At 50.5% G+C, this 16,379-nt stretch overlaps 3 protein-coding genes across 4 annotated transcripts; 1 reads left to right on the top strand and 2 right to left on the bottom strand.

Annotated features, from left to right (window-relative positions):
* Positions 1-3,580: 3,580 nt before the first annotated feature.
* ppp1caa (protein phosphatase 1, catalytic subunit, alpha isozyme a) lies at positions 3,581-8,099 on the bottom strand. Its single transcript, XM_068750250.1, has 8 exons — positions 7,980-8,099; positions 7,564-7,675; positions 5,554-5,685; positions 5,224-5,454; positions 5,043-5,147; positions 4,742-4,965; positions 4,509-4,643; positions 3,581-4,426 (listed from the first exon to the last, which is right to left on the bottom strand). Exons 2-8 carry the CDS (start codon positions 7,616-7,618, stop codon positions 4,310-4,312), a joined length of 999 nt encoding a protein of 332 aa, XP_068606351.1. The 5' UTR covers positions 7,619-7,675; positions 7,980-8,099; the 3' UTR covers positions 3,581-4,309.
* Positions 8,100-9,308: 1,209 nt separating this feature from the next.
* On the top strand, positions 9,309-11,832 carry cldni (claudin i). 2 transcript variants are annotated; one of them, XM_068750251.1, is made up of 3 exons: positions 9,309-9,430; positions 10,418-10,550; positions 11,296-11,832. In XM_068750251.1, the coding sequence occupies exons 2-3, from the start codon at positions 10,419-10,421 to the stop codon at positions 11,797-11,799; spliced, it is 636 nt and encodes a 211-aa protein (XP_068606352.1). In that variant the 5' UTR covers positions 9,309-9,430; position 10,418; the 3' UTR covers positions 11,800-11,832. The 2 variants fall into 2 exon arrangements, with proteins under 2 accessions (XP_068606352.1, XP_068606353.1); XM_068750252.1 differs by having other exon boundaries at positions 11,335-11,832.
* Positions 11,833-11,982: 150 nt separating this feature from the next.
* coro1a (coronin, actin binding protein, 1A) lies at positions 11,983-15,771 on the bottom strand. Its single transcript, XM_068750249.1, has 11 exons — positions 15,747-15,771; positions 14,872-15,075; positions 14,261-14,383; positions 14,048-14,177; positions 13,664-13,845; positions 13,453-13,572; positions 13,128-13,232; positions 12,897-13,042; positions 12,524-12,581; positions 12,188-12,403; positions 11,983-12,121 (listed from the first exon to the last, which is right to left on the bottom strand). The coding sequence occupies exons 2-11, from the start codon at positions 15,067-15,069 to the stop codon at positions 12,029-12,031; spliced, it is 1,371 nt and encodes a 456-aa protein (XP_068606350.1). The 5' UTR covers positions 15,070-15,075; positions 15,747-15,771; the 3' UTR covers positions 11,983-12,028.
* Between the last annotated feature and the right edge of the window lie 608 nt (positions 15,772-16,379).

Consider the following 16,379-nt stretch of genomic DNA (forward strand, 5'->3'; position numbering starts at 1 on the left):
TTGCCTCAGCAGCTCCTGCCGATGGCTTCCGAAAGCGTTGAAGTAGTCGCCCGCCAGTTCGCCCACAGTCAGCGCCTCGAAGGTGGCGTTGAAGTCGTGCGTGCGCTGAAAGCGAAGCAGGGTCTCTTTCAGATTACCCCAGCGCCGGACCTCCGGCGGGGGGCTGGGACAGAGGCAGACCCAGATCACACAAATATTTGATTAGGATTTTAAAAAGGAATCTTTTTGAAAATAAATCATGGAATTATTTGATCCAAGAAAAAGAAAGCAGGTTTAAGAATCATCCGTTTTTGTGTCCCGACTTCAGTATTTTGTGAACCTGAACGTGCACACCTGAACGTGCACACCTGAACGTGCACGCCTTCCGAGCCGAAACGGCTCAATTACAAATCAAACATCAACTTTAAATCTTTATTAAACACACACATGCGCAAAAACAAACGCAGTTTCAAAGCGTCATCCCAACATAGCTTTGCACGTCAGCGTGCAGAAACCGGAACGCAGCGGGACCCGAACCGCACCGGTTTCCTGTCCTGGCAGCGACCAGGACCTTTAGAATCACTGTCGTTTACCTGCAGCGTGGAAAAACGACTACCGAGGCCATGTGCGTGAGAATCCCCCACCGAGGACGCACACCAGCTCTGCTAGCCTGACGGCTTACCTGATGTTCATCTTGTGGGTGCTGAAGCCCAGCAGCGGGTCCAGCACCAAGCTGGTGGCCAGGTCATCGGTCTCACACAGCTCCTTCACACTCATCCTAGTGCATCCGTCCATCGCCTCCCACCATCAGCATGCTGCAATCAGCGTCACAAATCACCGCGCCGTGAGAACAAGCAAGCCCCGGCTGGGGATGACAGCAGGCGGGCTAACCTGCTCACCGGCGGCTCCCGTTCTCAGCTTACGGCGAAAGAGTTTAACGCTTACGCAAGTCAAGGATGGGACCGGTGTCACATCGGTGTCCCGCAGTTCGTTAGCTTAGCATTAGCATACCGCGCTATCAGCTGAGGAGAGAGGATGCTAACACTGCGGTAGCGCTGGCGGCCCGCTGCTAACGTAGCATTTCTACTCCCGATATTGTTGATGACATTCGGGTGTTTAGAGCCGACCTGCGCGGCGACAACGAGGGTTTAGCGAACTCACCTGGGAGTCTTTTCTAGTCCAAGAACGTGTCGTCAGGTGGACAATTGATCCCAAACAGCTCGCTCCGGGTCCCGTTAAGCCGAGCGGAGACGGGACGGTAGCCTAGCCAGCTAGCTAGCTAGCTTTCTCCCCGTCTTGGTGGGTGACCAAATGGAGACTCCTGGTCACTATTAGAATGTATCGGATCGGTCAAGACTGCGCGCAGGAGACTAACTCACAGGCGCAAACACGCACCATGCATGCCGACATAACAGCGTGAACATATGTATGTTATGCAGCTAGCTAGCTAGCTAGCTTTGCAAACCGATCATCGAGTAGCAAAAGTTGATGGGCACCGTCCAGTGCAACCTAACTATCTGTTAACCACGCCCACGCACTGCGCTATTTGCTGGGGTCAAGGTCAATTTTACAAATAAAGTTTTCCCCCCCCAGTCTTCGTGCTCGCCTCTGTGATTGGTTAGTCCCTTATGGGCGGGACTAACACGTGGGTTGTTTGTTATTGTTAATGCAAGCAAAGTAAGAGCCTTCCGGTCGTGCAGGACGCGGATTCCCACGTTTGTCCGTGTTGAGGGACTAAAACCTGCACGTCAAAGGTCATGTTTACGGTTTATGTCCCTCCTTGTGTGAAGCACATCCTGGTATTTACATCCTAACACGTGGAGGTGTGGCTAACAAAGCCACACCCTCTGGCGCTTTTTTTTTTTTCTAAATGGAAGATGTTTATTTATCAGTGAGGGAAGCGTGAAATTGAGCACATTTTTAAATACATGTAGTTTGTGTTCCATCACGGAACACGTGAATGACGTCACCAGGTGTTCCTTACCTGTACCTGTTCTCCATGCTTCAGGAGACGAATATATTTTTATTAGATTTATAGTGTGTCAATAAAGAAGTGCTCCAGAACGGCACTCAAAGAGTTCATTCTAATTCAAAATACCAATCCCTACCGACCTTTACAGGTCGTTTGCATTAGTTACTAAATGTTCCTTTACCAGGTCAGAGTCCGCCACGATAAGCGTTCAGCAGAAGCACATCAATCATTCAGCATATCGACTTCACAGATCCATACGCTGATAAATGTTATCAGCGGTTCCAGGCAGGCGAAGAGAGAAGAGACAACTGGAATGTTGCAACTTGAAATGCCGCCCCCCCCATTAGAAAATGCCGAAAGGACCACCAGACACAAAGTGTGCAAATTCAGTTTTTATTTCTACCTTATAACAGAGACAGTTTGTGACTGATATGAAATCAAAATACAAATAAAAAAAAAGTTACTTTTTATTTATTTATTGTAATCATTGAATTTCTACCCTGCGACAGTGCATGGTGCAAAACATCCCTGATTGATTGAAAACATCCTACAGTAATAAGCTTGCCGTGTTGAGCGTTAAATTTGAGTAAAAATACGAAGGAAAAATGTGAAACTTGGAGGAAATAACAGCAGTAAAGATGGGATGGAAATGGGATGAGGACTTTTATATAAAGGACAGAAATCGATGGGTTCCATAATATTGATTACTATATTTATCGTACATGAACCACTCAGTTTATAAACGCTCTTCTTCTTTGCCGTTCAAAGTAGATCATTTATCGTCAAAATCCGGAACTTTTAACGGAAGGTTTCCCGAACGACGCCGCTTCGTTGCCGTTCTCTTTATAATGCAATATAAATATGTTTTAAATTTCACTTCCTGAGTTGATCTTATTGGTTACAAACCGAACACAAGCGCACGATGAGGTCCCGCCCTCCCAGACGCAGCATCCGCCACGGCGGCCAGCGGCGCCGCCTGTGAACTTTCAGACAGCCAATAGGATCCAGGATGAAAGTCGCTCACGTTGAGATGAAGACCAGGAATCCATCAAAGCTAAACTTAAGCACACGCAACCTTTAACCTCGGCCGGTGTTCACCGTCTCCATCTGTAATGAAAACCAGGCAGCAGAGCGACGGAACCGGACGCACGGGTTCTGCGGCGGTGGGAAAGAACGGATCCGGATTCTTACAGCGAGATACCCTGAAAACACGGGAAGAAAAACGTCCCCGGGTCGGGCCGCCTTCGCCAGAGACACCCTGTAGTCCAAAGTGAGCTTCACGAACAGAAGGAACGCGAGAGGAAAGCTTTGATGGCCTCGCCCGACACCTTCACTCGGATCAGAACAACGATTCAACAACTCCTGGGACGCCTTCGCTTCCTGTTCCCAAACCACATCACTGATTCGTACGTCATGATGCTCCAAGCAGCCGCGTGGGAAACGCAGCGAGCTCCGGCAGGACCAAAACAAAACCGCCCAGGGCCTAGTTTTGTCCCTCTTGTTTGACATATTCTCCACGCTGCTGTCCTGTCCAATCAGGGCATCACACCAAAGACACACACATCAAAGGACGCCGTTAGCGTGACAAAGCGATGGCAGAAACACAAAGTGATCAGCATGATGGAGTAAAGTCATATACATGTGTATTTTTATTCAGCTTCAACTTTCAGTGAACTAAAAAGTAAAATAAATCAAACCGCGTCGGTTTAATTTCTATCAACAAATAAAAGAAACGGAACAAAAGAAGAAGATAAAAGAAAGAATCGGTTTCAAATCCGCGATTTAAAAAGGAAATAATCATGTAATTCTACTGTGAATGAAGTTCTTCAGAGGTTTCACCTGTATGTATTTACACCTGTGCACCCAGTGTGTGTGGTATGTGCCGCTTCCGCTCGACTTGGTCCCGCCCCCGGCCCCGCCCATTATACAGAGGAGTACAAACAGCGTCGTGTTCAGCATTAAGCAGTGCAGGAGCTCAGCACGAACAGCTGGGGGCTCCTCCCCAGCTCCCCCCCCCCCACCCCCACCCAGGGAAAACCCCACCTCTACAAAAAAAAACAGAGGCAGAAAAACATACAAAAATAAAACAGCAACTTTATCGGTTTCCTTCTCATCGACATTTTCTTGCGTATTTTTTTTTTTTACACACGAAACAAATGTTCACGTAAACAAACAAACAAACAAAGACAAAAAAATGAAGTTAAAAATCCTTTAGAAAGGGCGACCTTGATGGGACCCCGGACACTCGCCTTTTGTCGATGAGAGAGAAACAAAGTTTGGGAGGAAGAGGGGGGGATAAAGCGCTGGGCCGACGGAGGGGTGCAGGCTGCTGGCGAGGGGGAGGGGCTCCAGCGGGTGTTATTTCTTGGCCTTTGCGGACTTGGCTGAATTTCGTGGCGGGGTGACCGGTCGCCCAGATCCCATTCCTGGCCCCCCGCTGTAAGGATACAGCTTCTTATCTGCTGGCTTCAGAATCTGAGAGCGAGAGAGAACCCCCCCACCCGCTTCAGTGTGACGGCGACACCCAACAGCGAGGGGAGGAGAAACGGGAGCTCACCTGGAAGGAGCACATGAGCGTCTCGTCCACGCTCATCATGGCCCCGGCGTTGTCGAACTCCCCGCAGTAGTTGGGCGCCGAGAACAGCGTGACGAGTTGCCTCTTGGCGAAGAACTCGTAGCCGTCTTCGACCACCTGAGGACAAAAAGAGGATTAAATATTCCTGATTCACCTCAAACCCCAGAAAACGTGTCCGTCATTCGCGGCTGAACCCAATCCGAAGGCGGAGCTACCTGGTGCGCCCTGCATATTAGGTCCATGTCGTGTTTGTGCAAGAATTTGGCCACCACGTCGGCGCCGAACGTGAAGGAGACGCCGCGGTCGTTCTCGCCCCAGCCCAGCACGTCCTTGTCCGGGTCGGCCCACAGCAGGTCGCACAGCAACCCCTGGTCAGGCACGTCTGTGGGTCGCATCACCCTGCGGATCTGCTCCATGGACTGGAGGTCGGGCGAGAGACCTGGGGGGAGGGGGAGGGGGAGGGGGAGGGATCAGCCACCCCGGTCGCTCGCCCGCGGCCCGAAGCGGCAGACCTACCTCCGTGACAGCAGAAGATCTTCTCGTCTACGATGGCGGCGACGGGCAAACAGTTGAAGCAGTCGGTGAAGGTCTTCCACAGCTTGATGTTGTACCGTCGCTTACCTGCCGACCAAAGAGCACAGGTGAGCACATCGAGGAGCGCCGGGCCTCGGGCCAAACGGGACGGCGCCGCACTCACACTCGTCGTAAAAGCCGTAGATTCGGTTAATGGAAGCGCATTCGTGGTTCCCGCGCAGCAGGAAGAAGTTCTCCGGGTACTTGATCTTGTAGGCGAGGAGCAGGCAGATGGTCTCCAGGGACTGCTTCCCTCGATCCACGTAGTCGCCCAGAAACAGGTAGTTGCTCTCCGGGGGGAAGCCGCCGTACTCAAACAGCCGCAGCAAGTCATAGTACTGGCCGTGGACGTCGCCTGCAGGGGGCAGCAGAGGGCGGGGCAGATTCAACTCGCTGGTCAGACGACGCGGCGCCTCTGGCGTAACTGATATTCACTGACTGACTTTGAACGCACCACAGATTTTGAGGGGAGCTTCCAGCTCCAGCAGGATCGGCTGACTCAGGAAGATTTCACGGGACTTCAAGCAAAGGCCGCGGATCTCGCCCTCCGTCAGCTGGACGTTCTTCCCGGGCCGAGAACCCTTGACTGTAAAACGCACACAAAAAACAAAAGGGAGCTGAAGGGAAAAGCTAGAACAACACAGACCAGTCCAGCAGGTAACCACGGCAACCAGGCTGCGTCCGACCCCAGAACCCCGGGGTGACGAGACGAGCCTGAGCCGCAGGGACGGAGGGGAAGCAGCGGAAACGGGCCGGATCTTCTTTCTGACCTGAAACGCACTTCCTCTTTCGCCGACTCCAGCCGGCAGCGTTCAGAATCACGGACGGCTCAGACCGAAGCAGCGCGGCTTCAAACCGCGTCCGGCGTGTGATGCTAGCAGGAGCCTTGTGTGATGCTAGCAGGAGCATTCCGTGGCCCGCCGTTCCATTTCACTGATGCGTAGAAGGAACTCGGCTGCTGTCACCATTTCTACGCAGGCGTAATGGAGCCAAACACGAATCCGGATAAAGATGAGAACAGGAACTGAGCCGGACCTCCATCGGCCTTTATCGGACGTGATGGCAGACAAACGGAACGCCATTCTCACGCCGTCTCCAATCCATCCTGGCATTATGGGACGTCCGTCTGCAGATCTCAACAGAAAATGTTTTCATTTTGTTCGACAACCTTCCACAATAAAATACCATAAAATGGATTCTGCTAGCTCCAAGAAGGAGCCAGCAGAACGCTGCTATTTAGCAGGAGGCCCGGGATAGCTCGGTGAACTCAACGCTTTGGTGTCGACCGCTAGCGCTGGGAAGTACGCCAGAAAGTGCCGGTAAGCTAACGGCGCTACGCTGCAGCACGGTCCTCAACGGTCCCGGTAAACACGGATTACAGCAGGCTAAGCTCTCACAGAGCTTACTCCAAAGTTAGCTGCATAGCCCGTGGGCAGCGGCGAGCTTATCCCGAGCCCGAGCAGACAAAAGACTTTCCACGACACTGATCAGAGGGCCGGAAGCAAACGCCCGACCAGCGCAGCTTCAGGAGTCCTGGAACCAGCCGGTTTGGTGCCGCTGTCCTCGCTCACCCGCAGGCGGCGTCACGCTGGCGGGGAATCCTATCACAGCCCGAAAATAAAGAACTACGGACAAAACTGTCAAAGCCTCATCGGCGAGCTCAGAGTCGTCTGATCAGGCCGAGGGCCACGGTCGGATCTGGCTCTAAATACTCATTATTAACTGACCAATGGGGTCTCGCTAAAATTAGACTTTCTAAAAGCCCGATCCGGCGCACGGCGAGGGATTTAAATGAAACCAGGTTATCTACTATCCAACGCCAGTGGAAAACAAAGCAGGACGTCGCCGTGCCAACAGACCTGCAGGGAAACACACACCTGGTCCCTGTGAACGGTTAGCGCAGTGAAGCCTCCACGCCCGCCGGAGGTTCTCTTTTTGCATTTAAACAAATCAAAGCGTCTTTTTGTCCGAGCGCCTCACGTCACTCTGGGAAGGGAAGGTTGAGGCTGCAGATCTGTAACCAGATCCTCCGGTGAAGAACAGCAGAGCAGGTGGCAACGGGGCAACAAGCGATGGCAACACGGTTCTCCTTAGAAACGAGGGGCAATTAGTGCAAAGAGCCACAAGGAAGAAATGTTAGCCCGTCATCTCTGAGATCCCAAACCTCAACGTGAAGATAATGATGGGGGGGGGGGGGCGCTTTCATCCATTCCACGTCAATTTGGAAACATTAAAAATGTAATTTAATTACATGTAACGAGAGCTGGAATAGGTACGTCCACGGAGCACGACCGATCGGACGCAAACTTTTATCGAGATGCGACCATCCGGTTTAACAGAACGGGGATCTTAAGTAGGCTAACTCACCGACACCATTCTGCTGCAAACGGTTTACAAAATAAACATTATAAACTCGGATTCAGAAATATACACGCAGCCGGACAAGCGGCTCGGACCCGCTCACCTTCCAAGAGACGCTGAATTATGGAGTCGATGTTTAATTTGTCTGGCTCCGCCATTTTCTTTCTTTTCTGACGTTCTCCGGCAGTCAAGACCTTGGTTGTTCCGCGTAGCACCTTAGATGAGAAGGACGGAGCGGGAAAACAGACGAATAGAAGCAGTTAGCGACTCATTTTAGCACAGGTCGGTTAGCTAGCCTGTGCTCCTCGCTGGCTAATCGAGCGATGTTAGCTGACTGGGACAATGAATGAGCTTCTGCGAGCTAAAGCTATGCGAGCTAGCTAGGTAGCTATTAGCCAAGTACCGTAAAAAACAGCGCTTGGTATCCAAACTCGCAGCGCCACAGCCGGACGGCTAAATGGCTAACGCTAGCTTTGTAAAATAGCTTTCATTATTTCTTTATTTTTAGAATCACCGAACCTCGTCTTCAGTGTGACGATTATCCTCCTGAGGTCGATAATGTGTAAATATTGATCCCCTGAGCTCAGTCTCGGCCCCTTTTACTCGGGTTTATCGGGCTCCCTTCACTCTTCCCCCAGGAACTTAAAAAAAAAAAAAAAAGGCCGACTTGACGACATGTCAAACGTAAGAGGCGGGGCTGAATCAAACCGAGAGCGTCACGCATTCTCAGAAGCGGATTGGTCTGTGCCAGACCTCGACCACGAATCACCGCATATGATTGGACGGCTGCGTGGTCCTTCTTTCGCGCTGGTACGCGCTTCTCCTCGTCATTTATGACGACCTGAGCTCAAGGGCGCCTCCGCATGTTTACAGATAGAATTGCATGAAGATAATGTATTAACATTGTAAATGTTTTGAGACTCAAACAAAGTTTCTGTAGAAATTATAATCGAAACGTTCTTTGGAAAACAATAATGTTTTTTTTTAGATTTGTCTGATTAACATTTAGATTTCATTACTGGCATTTTTATTCTTAAACACAAATCCCAAAACCTTTACATTGAGTGATCTGTTTTGAGCTACTAAAATATAAAGCACTATATTATTAACCCATTACTTAAAACAACAACAGAGGCAGAGGGTAATATTTATATATTATAAGTATAGTTATGTTAAGCATCTTAATTTACTAATAATGTCTTAATATTTTCTACTTAAAATAGTTTATTGAATGTTATTGTCCTCTGTGGTAATATTAGCAGAAGTCGCTCCTCAGGGAGAGAATAATAAATGATCTCTTTTAAATGCGTGCATAAAACCCTTTTCCAAACGTAACTCGAGTATTGTCTGCATATTTTCCTGGATGAGACGTGTGTGCAGGTGTAACCCATCTGTGTCTGTGATGCGTCAGCCTTTGTGTTACTGGAGGACCTTTTTTAATGGTTTCACAACATTCCTTTTTGTTTCACCATTTCTTTCCAGCCGATGATGCCTGAAACTCTGCTGACAGCCTTACCCAACGTCCTTCACCCACTCTGTCTCGGTCTGCTGATGTCCCGCATCACAGTTTTGACAGGTGGTTGCCGAGGTGATTCACTCAGCATCGTTGTTGTTGTCATCACAGCTCCCGTGTGTGTGGGTTGGATCCACCGTCCCGGGTTTATCCACAGAGGCGTGTTCAGCTCAAACTCCTCGGAGATGCACAAGCAGGTGTAAGATGTGGGGAAACATCCGAGGGGAACAAGTCCAGTCTGGTCCGGAGGTCCTCCCCGCCTCTACCCGGGCTCAGCCCCACCCTAGACCTCACATTCCTCGACAAAAACCCCCCTTCTGATCGCAAAGTCCCTTCATTAGACTCCTGCATCAGAAAACAGCATCTTCAAAACAACACAGACAAGAGCAAAAGAAGAAACGCAAGAAATTTAACACAGAATTTTTTCCAGTTTTCAGAAGTTCACTGAGAAAAGAAGGTAGGCATCTTTATTATTTATTCGACTTTTGATTCAGGTGGTCTTTGAAAATAAAACTGCTTCTGCACAAATGATGAGATGGAAGCATTGGGTGGAGGAGTAACTGTTTTTAAAGAAAAGAATGACAATAAAGCGCTCAGAGGAATCTTTCCATCTTATATAAGAGTTTATGCCGTAATAATTTGCAATCAGTAATTTAAAGGTTTTTCTTTCTTTGTCTGGTTTAGTGTCTGTTAGAAAAATACTTAAATGTATATGTTTTTTTACTCAAATCCTGTTATTTTATTAGCTTTTTCTGTCAGAAAAAAAGAATTAGTGGCATTTATAGATGTTATATAAGATGTTTCTGCAAATGATTTGAATCATCTGCCTGGTTGAAAAACAAAGAAAACAAAGAAAAGGTCAATCTGTAAAAAAGAAAACTGCCTCTTTCTTTCTTTCATCTGGTGTGAAACTCATCAGAATTTAGTTTTCCCTAAATGACATAAACTTTTCTTTAAATGTTTAGTTTTTCCAGACTCTTGTCGTATTGTTTTTGATCTCAAAATGTACAGCTGATTAAAAATCAAGCCACTAAAAACATTTACCTTCCCGTTCATAAACCAGCCGCACCCTGATATTCACTCTTATACTGCATCTGCATCACATTATCACATAAAGAATTTACACCGCTGTGGTTCTTGAAGCTTTAAAACAAAAGACCGCCTTTGTAAGTCCGGATCTGTGAGGGAGCGGCTGGTCCCGGGTGGGGGTGCAAGGAGGCCGGGCCTGTCGGGACACGCGTGGGCTTTAAAATGTATAGCCCCGATCCACAGAAATCCTGTGAAGGCCTGTCAGAGGGAGCGCGGGTTCAAAAACCTCAATGCTAACACAACAAGTAGAAACACTCACAGTCCGACAATAGAGCTGAGTCATCAGTTAATCAAACATCTCCCGGGCAGAGCTGAAGGAAGGATCTAATCAGCCGGTCGTCTCTCCTCTGACCAGGATGGGATCCATGGGCGTTCAGATCGTGTGCGTGGCCCTCGGGGTCCTCGGCATGGTGGGGGTGATCGTGTGCTGCGCCATCCCCCGCTGGAAAGTTTCCTCCTTCACGGGATCCAGCATCGTGACGGCTCAGGTAACGAAGCGCAGCAGCCTTATTTAGCAAGATCTCATTAAAATAAAGAGGAACACAAAAGAGGAATTTTTACATTCAGGAATAAATTATAAGTATGCAATTGTTTCTGTCTAAAGGAGAGAAGTAAATTATCAAGAAATAATGAATTTATCCAAATCTTGATATTTAACTATTCAACACATTTTTGTGGAAATATATTTTTCTGTATTCTTGTTGAGAAACAACCCAAACAATTTGCAATAAAAAAAAACAAAATAGTTTAGGTTTTTTCTTCCAAAAAACCATTATAAAAATATCACACAGTAAAAGACAGAAAATATTGCAGCTATTGAAAAAGGAAAATTATTTAATTATCGTGTTTTATTTATAGTAAACCTTTAACAAAATGCGATGTCACACGTGACGTAGCCAATCAGAATTCAGCAGCTTTTGATCCAAACTCTAAAACGCGTCATCTGAGGCCACGCCCACAGACCCGATGGAGCACGATGCTCTCCTTCTTTTATATTAACTAATTACCTAGTAATACTTAATGTTAATGAGTTAAAAAAATAATCAATTAATAAACCATTAACCATATTAAAAATAATATTTTTCTATATTGATCATGGTGAAGTCAATTCAGCTACTTTACAGAATGTATAGGGAGTATAAAATGCAGTATATTTATGTTTAATCTGGTAAAAACCTGCTTAAGCACATATGCATGTGTTGAAATGACCGGACGTCCCGTCTGTGTGAGCAGAGCAATCAGGAGGGCCTGTGGATGACCTGCGTGTTTCAGAGTACCGGCCAGCAGCAGTGCAAGAAGTACGACTCCGTGCTGGTCCTGGCCTCCAGCCTGCAGGCCGCCAGAGCCATGACCATCATCAGCATCCTCTTCAGCTCCCTCAGCCTCCTCATCCTCTTCTGCGGGGCCGACTTCACCACCTGCGTGCAGAACGAAGACGCCAAGCCCAAGATCAGCCTGGTGGCCGGGATCGGCCTCCTGCTGGCCGGCCTCCTGGTGATCATCCCCGTCAGCTGGTCCGCCCACATCATCGTGAGAGATTTCAACAACCCCCTGGTGGCGGCCTCTCAGAAGAGGGAGCTGGGAGCGTGCATCTACGTGGGCTGGGGGGCCGGCGTGCTGCTGCTCCTGGCCGGGGGTCTGCTGTGCTGCTTCAGCCGGCCCAAATCTGGAAGCTCAGGTGGAACCGCCAAGTACTACAGTAACAGCGCCTCCGGGGCCAATAAAAACTACGTGTAGTGGTTCTGCGTTTGAAAGGGGGGGGGTGTAAATACTCATATTCACACTGCAGCTGGTGTTCAAAGTGGCGTTTCAATAAAGATACGACGGTATTTTGAAAACACAGAGGATTTTATTTCAAACTAAAAGCATATATTAATTTTTTTTGGGGTTTTTGTAATCAACGTTGAATTCTTTCTGGGCGTCGTCTGAACGCTCTCCTTTTGCTGTTTTGTTTCTCCTCCTTCGTTTAATGCTTCCTCTCCAGCTCGCCCACTCGCTGGGTCAGCTCTCCCATCGCCGCCTTCAGCTCTCTCACCTCCTTCCCCAACGACCGGACATCCTGAGAATCAGACGGTGGAACCGGTGATCGATGACAAACGCTGCCTCCCGTCGTGCGACTTCTTACCTCGCCGTTATCCGGCTCATCGCCAGCAGGGGGCGTTGTGGCCTTCAGGAGAGTCTTGTTAACTTTGAACTCCTTGGCCTTGGTGGTCATTGCAAAGTCGTCCTTTAGAGAGATCCAAATGGGCGGAGCGTTTCTCCCCTGGAACCACTCGTCGGCCTCGGCGGATGGCTCGGGCCCGACGGTCTCCGGATACAGGTCCTCCTGGAACAGATCGGACTGCGCAGACAAATAAAAGGCGGGAATTAAAAGGTGGAATTAAAAGGTGGAACCGATCGATTTACCTTCAAGCCGTCAACGCACGCTGATGAAAGTCAGCACGAAGCACGCCGTACGTACCTTGCGTGGGACCGTCATGACGATGGGCTCACACTTCCTCTCGTGGAGTTTGTAGAACCTGAAAATGGGAAAGCGGGGAAAGGTGAACGTTCCCATTTATTCCCGGGTTAAAATAAGAGAGAGAGAGCAGCCTTCGTGAGCTAATTTGTGCCACTACATGCTAGCTAAACGTGTCAGCTAATCGCTAAACACCGCGGGCAGTGTAGCAGGAAGTAGCGTTCCCATTTCCCCCTGTTTTAGTTTACCATGTTAGCATTTGCTAGTTCGTGCTAAACACAAAGTAAAGCTGGTTCTAAATGAAAAGTCTGGGAGGAGCTTTAGAGAAGTCCGGGGTTAGTTCTGAGGAAAGCTAACGGGCACAAACGTTGGCTACCTGGCGATCTCGCATTTGTTGACCTCCAGGCCCCTCTTGGGCATGTACCCCACGCCCTTCTGGGTGTCCTTGCTGGAGTACGTGGACAGGTAGTGGACATACGGCGCTTCGCTCGTCACCTCGTAGTAGCGGAAGCTGCTGTCTCCCTGTCGAAGCAGACGCGAGAACCGGCTGTGGGCGTGCGGGAGGCGGGAGGCGGAGACAACGGCAGGAGTCGAATCGACGGCAGACCTTTCCGCAGAGGTAGACGATTCCGGTGTCCGGGTCGAAGAACGGCAGGAGGACGCCGCTGCTGGTGTCCAGCTCCTGCAGGGTCAGCGGCCGGTCGAAGTTGTCCTGTTGAAAAGAAAGGCGGAGTTTAAGTTGCGTCTAAGATGTCGGAAGCACGAAAACGTTTCCAGCTCTCAAACGTCGGATCCCGTTGCTGCTGAAAGTTCCGCCCCAATCTGCTCCTGGTCAATCGCTCCGATTGGACGGTTGAAGTTTCAGTTTAACACCATTGGATGCAACGATCCAAGAATAAAACCCCCGCCGTGACGAACGCGAGGACTCTCACCGGGTCCCACAGCGCCACCTGCCGCTCGCTCATCCGACTGAAGCCGGTGCTGAGGATCCTCCCGTCGGACACGAACACCGCCCTGACGGGTCTGGAGCCCTCGTGAGGCTTCTCCTTCTCCTGCGGGAGGAGCAGAAGTATTATCGGGGGAATTCAAACCACTAATGAACCGAACCCGGGGTCAGAACCCAGAGGAGGAGTCAAAGCTCACCAAGAGGACATCCCCCTTTCGTGGGTCCAGCACCCTCAGAGTCTTGTCCTTGCAGGAGGTGAGGATCCTGGAGCCGTCCTGGTTCCAGGAGACGCTGTAGATGAGGTCGGTGTGGACCTCATCGATCCTCAACACCGCCTCGCCGCGGGCCACGTTCCACAGGATCAGCAGGTTGTCGCAGCCTGAAAGGAGGCGGGGCCACGCGTTTCAATCCGGACACACAAACACGATAGTTTACGCGAGAATGAAGGCGCCTGTTGCCTAGTAACAGGCCCAAAGTGAGGTCCGACCCCACTCAACATGCACACCTCACACAGGTGTGATGCGAGACGTCGCCCCGCCCATGTGTTGGGGGTCACCTGGGCGGGCGTGGCCGGGCGGTACCTGCACTCAGCAGCACGTTGCGAGCGGTGGGGTGCCAGCTCAGGATGCCGACCCGTTTGGAGTGGCCGTTCAGCTTGACGACGGGCTCCGTGAGGGGCGAGGTCAGCCCGCCGTCCGGGATCTCCCAGATCTGTTTGATGAGACGTAAACCGGCGTGACATCACAAGAACACGCGCGAGCGTGCGACTGCGTTGGAGCAAACCCCCCCCCCACCATGACGCTGCAGTCCTCAGACCCGCTGGCGATGATGTTGTCGTTGTGAGGACAGAACTCGATGTCCAGGACGGGTCCAGTGTGACCGCACACCGTGGGGTGGGACATGTCGATGCGTCCCGTCTGAGGAGAGACACACCGGGAGAGACGGTGAAGCGACAGCGAAGCGTCCCCCCCCCCCTGCAGGTTCAGAGCCTGCCTCGCGTCTGACCGGGCGTCATGGCAACCAGACTTCCTTTAGTAAAGACAGAGACGCCACGAGTAGGAGAGAAAGACAAAACGGAAACGCCTCCAGTGGAAGGGACAGAGAAAACGGTTTCAACCTGCAGATGTCGAACATGCGGGCCATCGTCGGTGATCCGACGCATCCGACCGTGTGATTCCTAGTCAAAAAAATGCACTGAAGCCATTTTGAAACTGTCACATCCGCCAAAGACTGAGCTCAACTCCTAATATGGCGAAAACCTCTCTGCAGCCTCAGCGACGCGCGGAACGACTCGGATTCTGACTTCCTCATTGGCCTGGAGGCGGCGGCGGCGTTTGAAACGTTTGAAACTAAACCAAGTCGGACCCGAAACCAAAGTGTCCGATGGGAGTTTGACGCCACCCACCTTGCTCAGGGGCAACACCATGAAGGCCCCCCCGCCGCTGGCGTCCACAATCATGGCCACGAATTTGGGGTTGACGGAGCAGAAGTTGCTGTCCCAGGTCATCTGGGAGATCCGGATGTCGTCGTAGCATTGGTCGGCTTTCGCCGCCTGGCCGAAGACGTGGCGGAACTTACTGGTCCTCACGAAATGCCTGGACATGGTGAACTGGGAGGGAAGGAAGGTCAGACCTTTAGGTGTGGACGAAGGTGGACCGGGATCGAAGACGAGGCCCGGCGCCGGCGGAGAGGAGACAAACCGACAAGCGCAGCGCTGACACGACGACGGGGGGGGGGGGCTAGAAAAAAGAGGAAGCAAAAGCTTTCACAACAACTTCCTCTGTCTGTCTGCCGCCGCTGCTCTTCTTCTCTCTTACATTTAGGATTCTGTTTATGGGGGGGGGGGGAGGGGGGCTGTTGGTTACCTAAAAGCAGCAGTTACCCCACATCCTCCTACGAAACCGACCGACCTCCTGCTCTCACCGCCAAAGTTCAGCAGAAAGAAGTTACAGAAATGGAGTCAAAATAAACCAAATAAAAATAATGAATCAAAACCACCGAATGATTTTCTTTACCTGCATTTGTCGGTTTTTTATTTGCTAAAGTCTGCAGCCGCGCCTTCAGACTAGAAGCAGTTCTGCTGCAGGTGCATCGCTGCACCCAAATCAATAACCCGTTCCAGAGCGAGCCGTAATCAGTAATCAATAACCAATAACCTCCGTCTCAGAAGGGAAAAGGTCGCGAACGATCAGAGTTGAAACGGCAGGATGAAAGAATGTCGCCTTCTACCTGTTACCGTCTTGGTGAAGCCCGCTCAGGTGTTCTGGGGGGGGGGCCTACCTGGGAGTCTGGCGGGGCCGGTCGGGTCCCGAGGAGCTTTGACGGAGCAGCGAAACCCTCTGCCAGCAGAACGGAGGCAGGAGGTTACATCACAGGCCGACATGGAGGAAGTGACAGTTTCAAACCACAGTGGAAGTGGGAGGAGCCTGACAAACTCACCGGGGGGTGACGGAGAAGCGGAGCAGCGAGCGTTAGACAGGCCATCATCATCATCATCATCATCGTCGTCGTCGTCGGGAGCGGTCCTGATGCTGCGACAGGAGACGGACGGACGGACGAAGACGCTTCATCCGTTTTGGATCTGTGGAGGAAGTGACTGATGTCTGGACGCAGGAGGCTCCACTTCTAACAGGAAGTCACTTTCACAACACTTCCTGCCCCCCCCCCCCCCCCCCCCGGACTAGTTTAAACTCTCATTAATTATCCCTCTGTGTATTTTGGGCTTCTTCTTCATGCTGTTAGTTCGTCTTCCTCGGCCTACGAGCCGCCAGTTTGGCTTGGATACAAAAAGCCGGCTTTGCACACCGGCATATACCACAGAAGCTAAACTAGTGCATTATGGGTAGTGTAGGATCCAGAACATGACCCACACAAGTCAGAATACGACATTTGTTTAGTGAAACGGGACACACA

Source organism: Brachionichthys hirsutus, chromosome 16 (genome assembly GCF_040956055.1).
Source record: "Brachionichthys hirsutus isolate HB-005 chromosome 16, CSIRO-AGI_Bhir_v1, whole genome shotgun sequence".
NCBI lineage: Eukaryota > Metazoa > Chordata > Actinopteri > Lophiiformes > Brachionichthyidae > Brachionichthys > Brachionichthys hirsutus.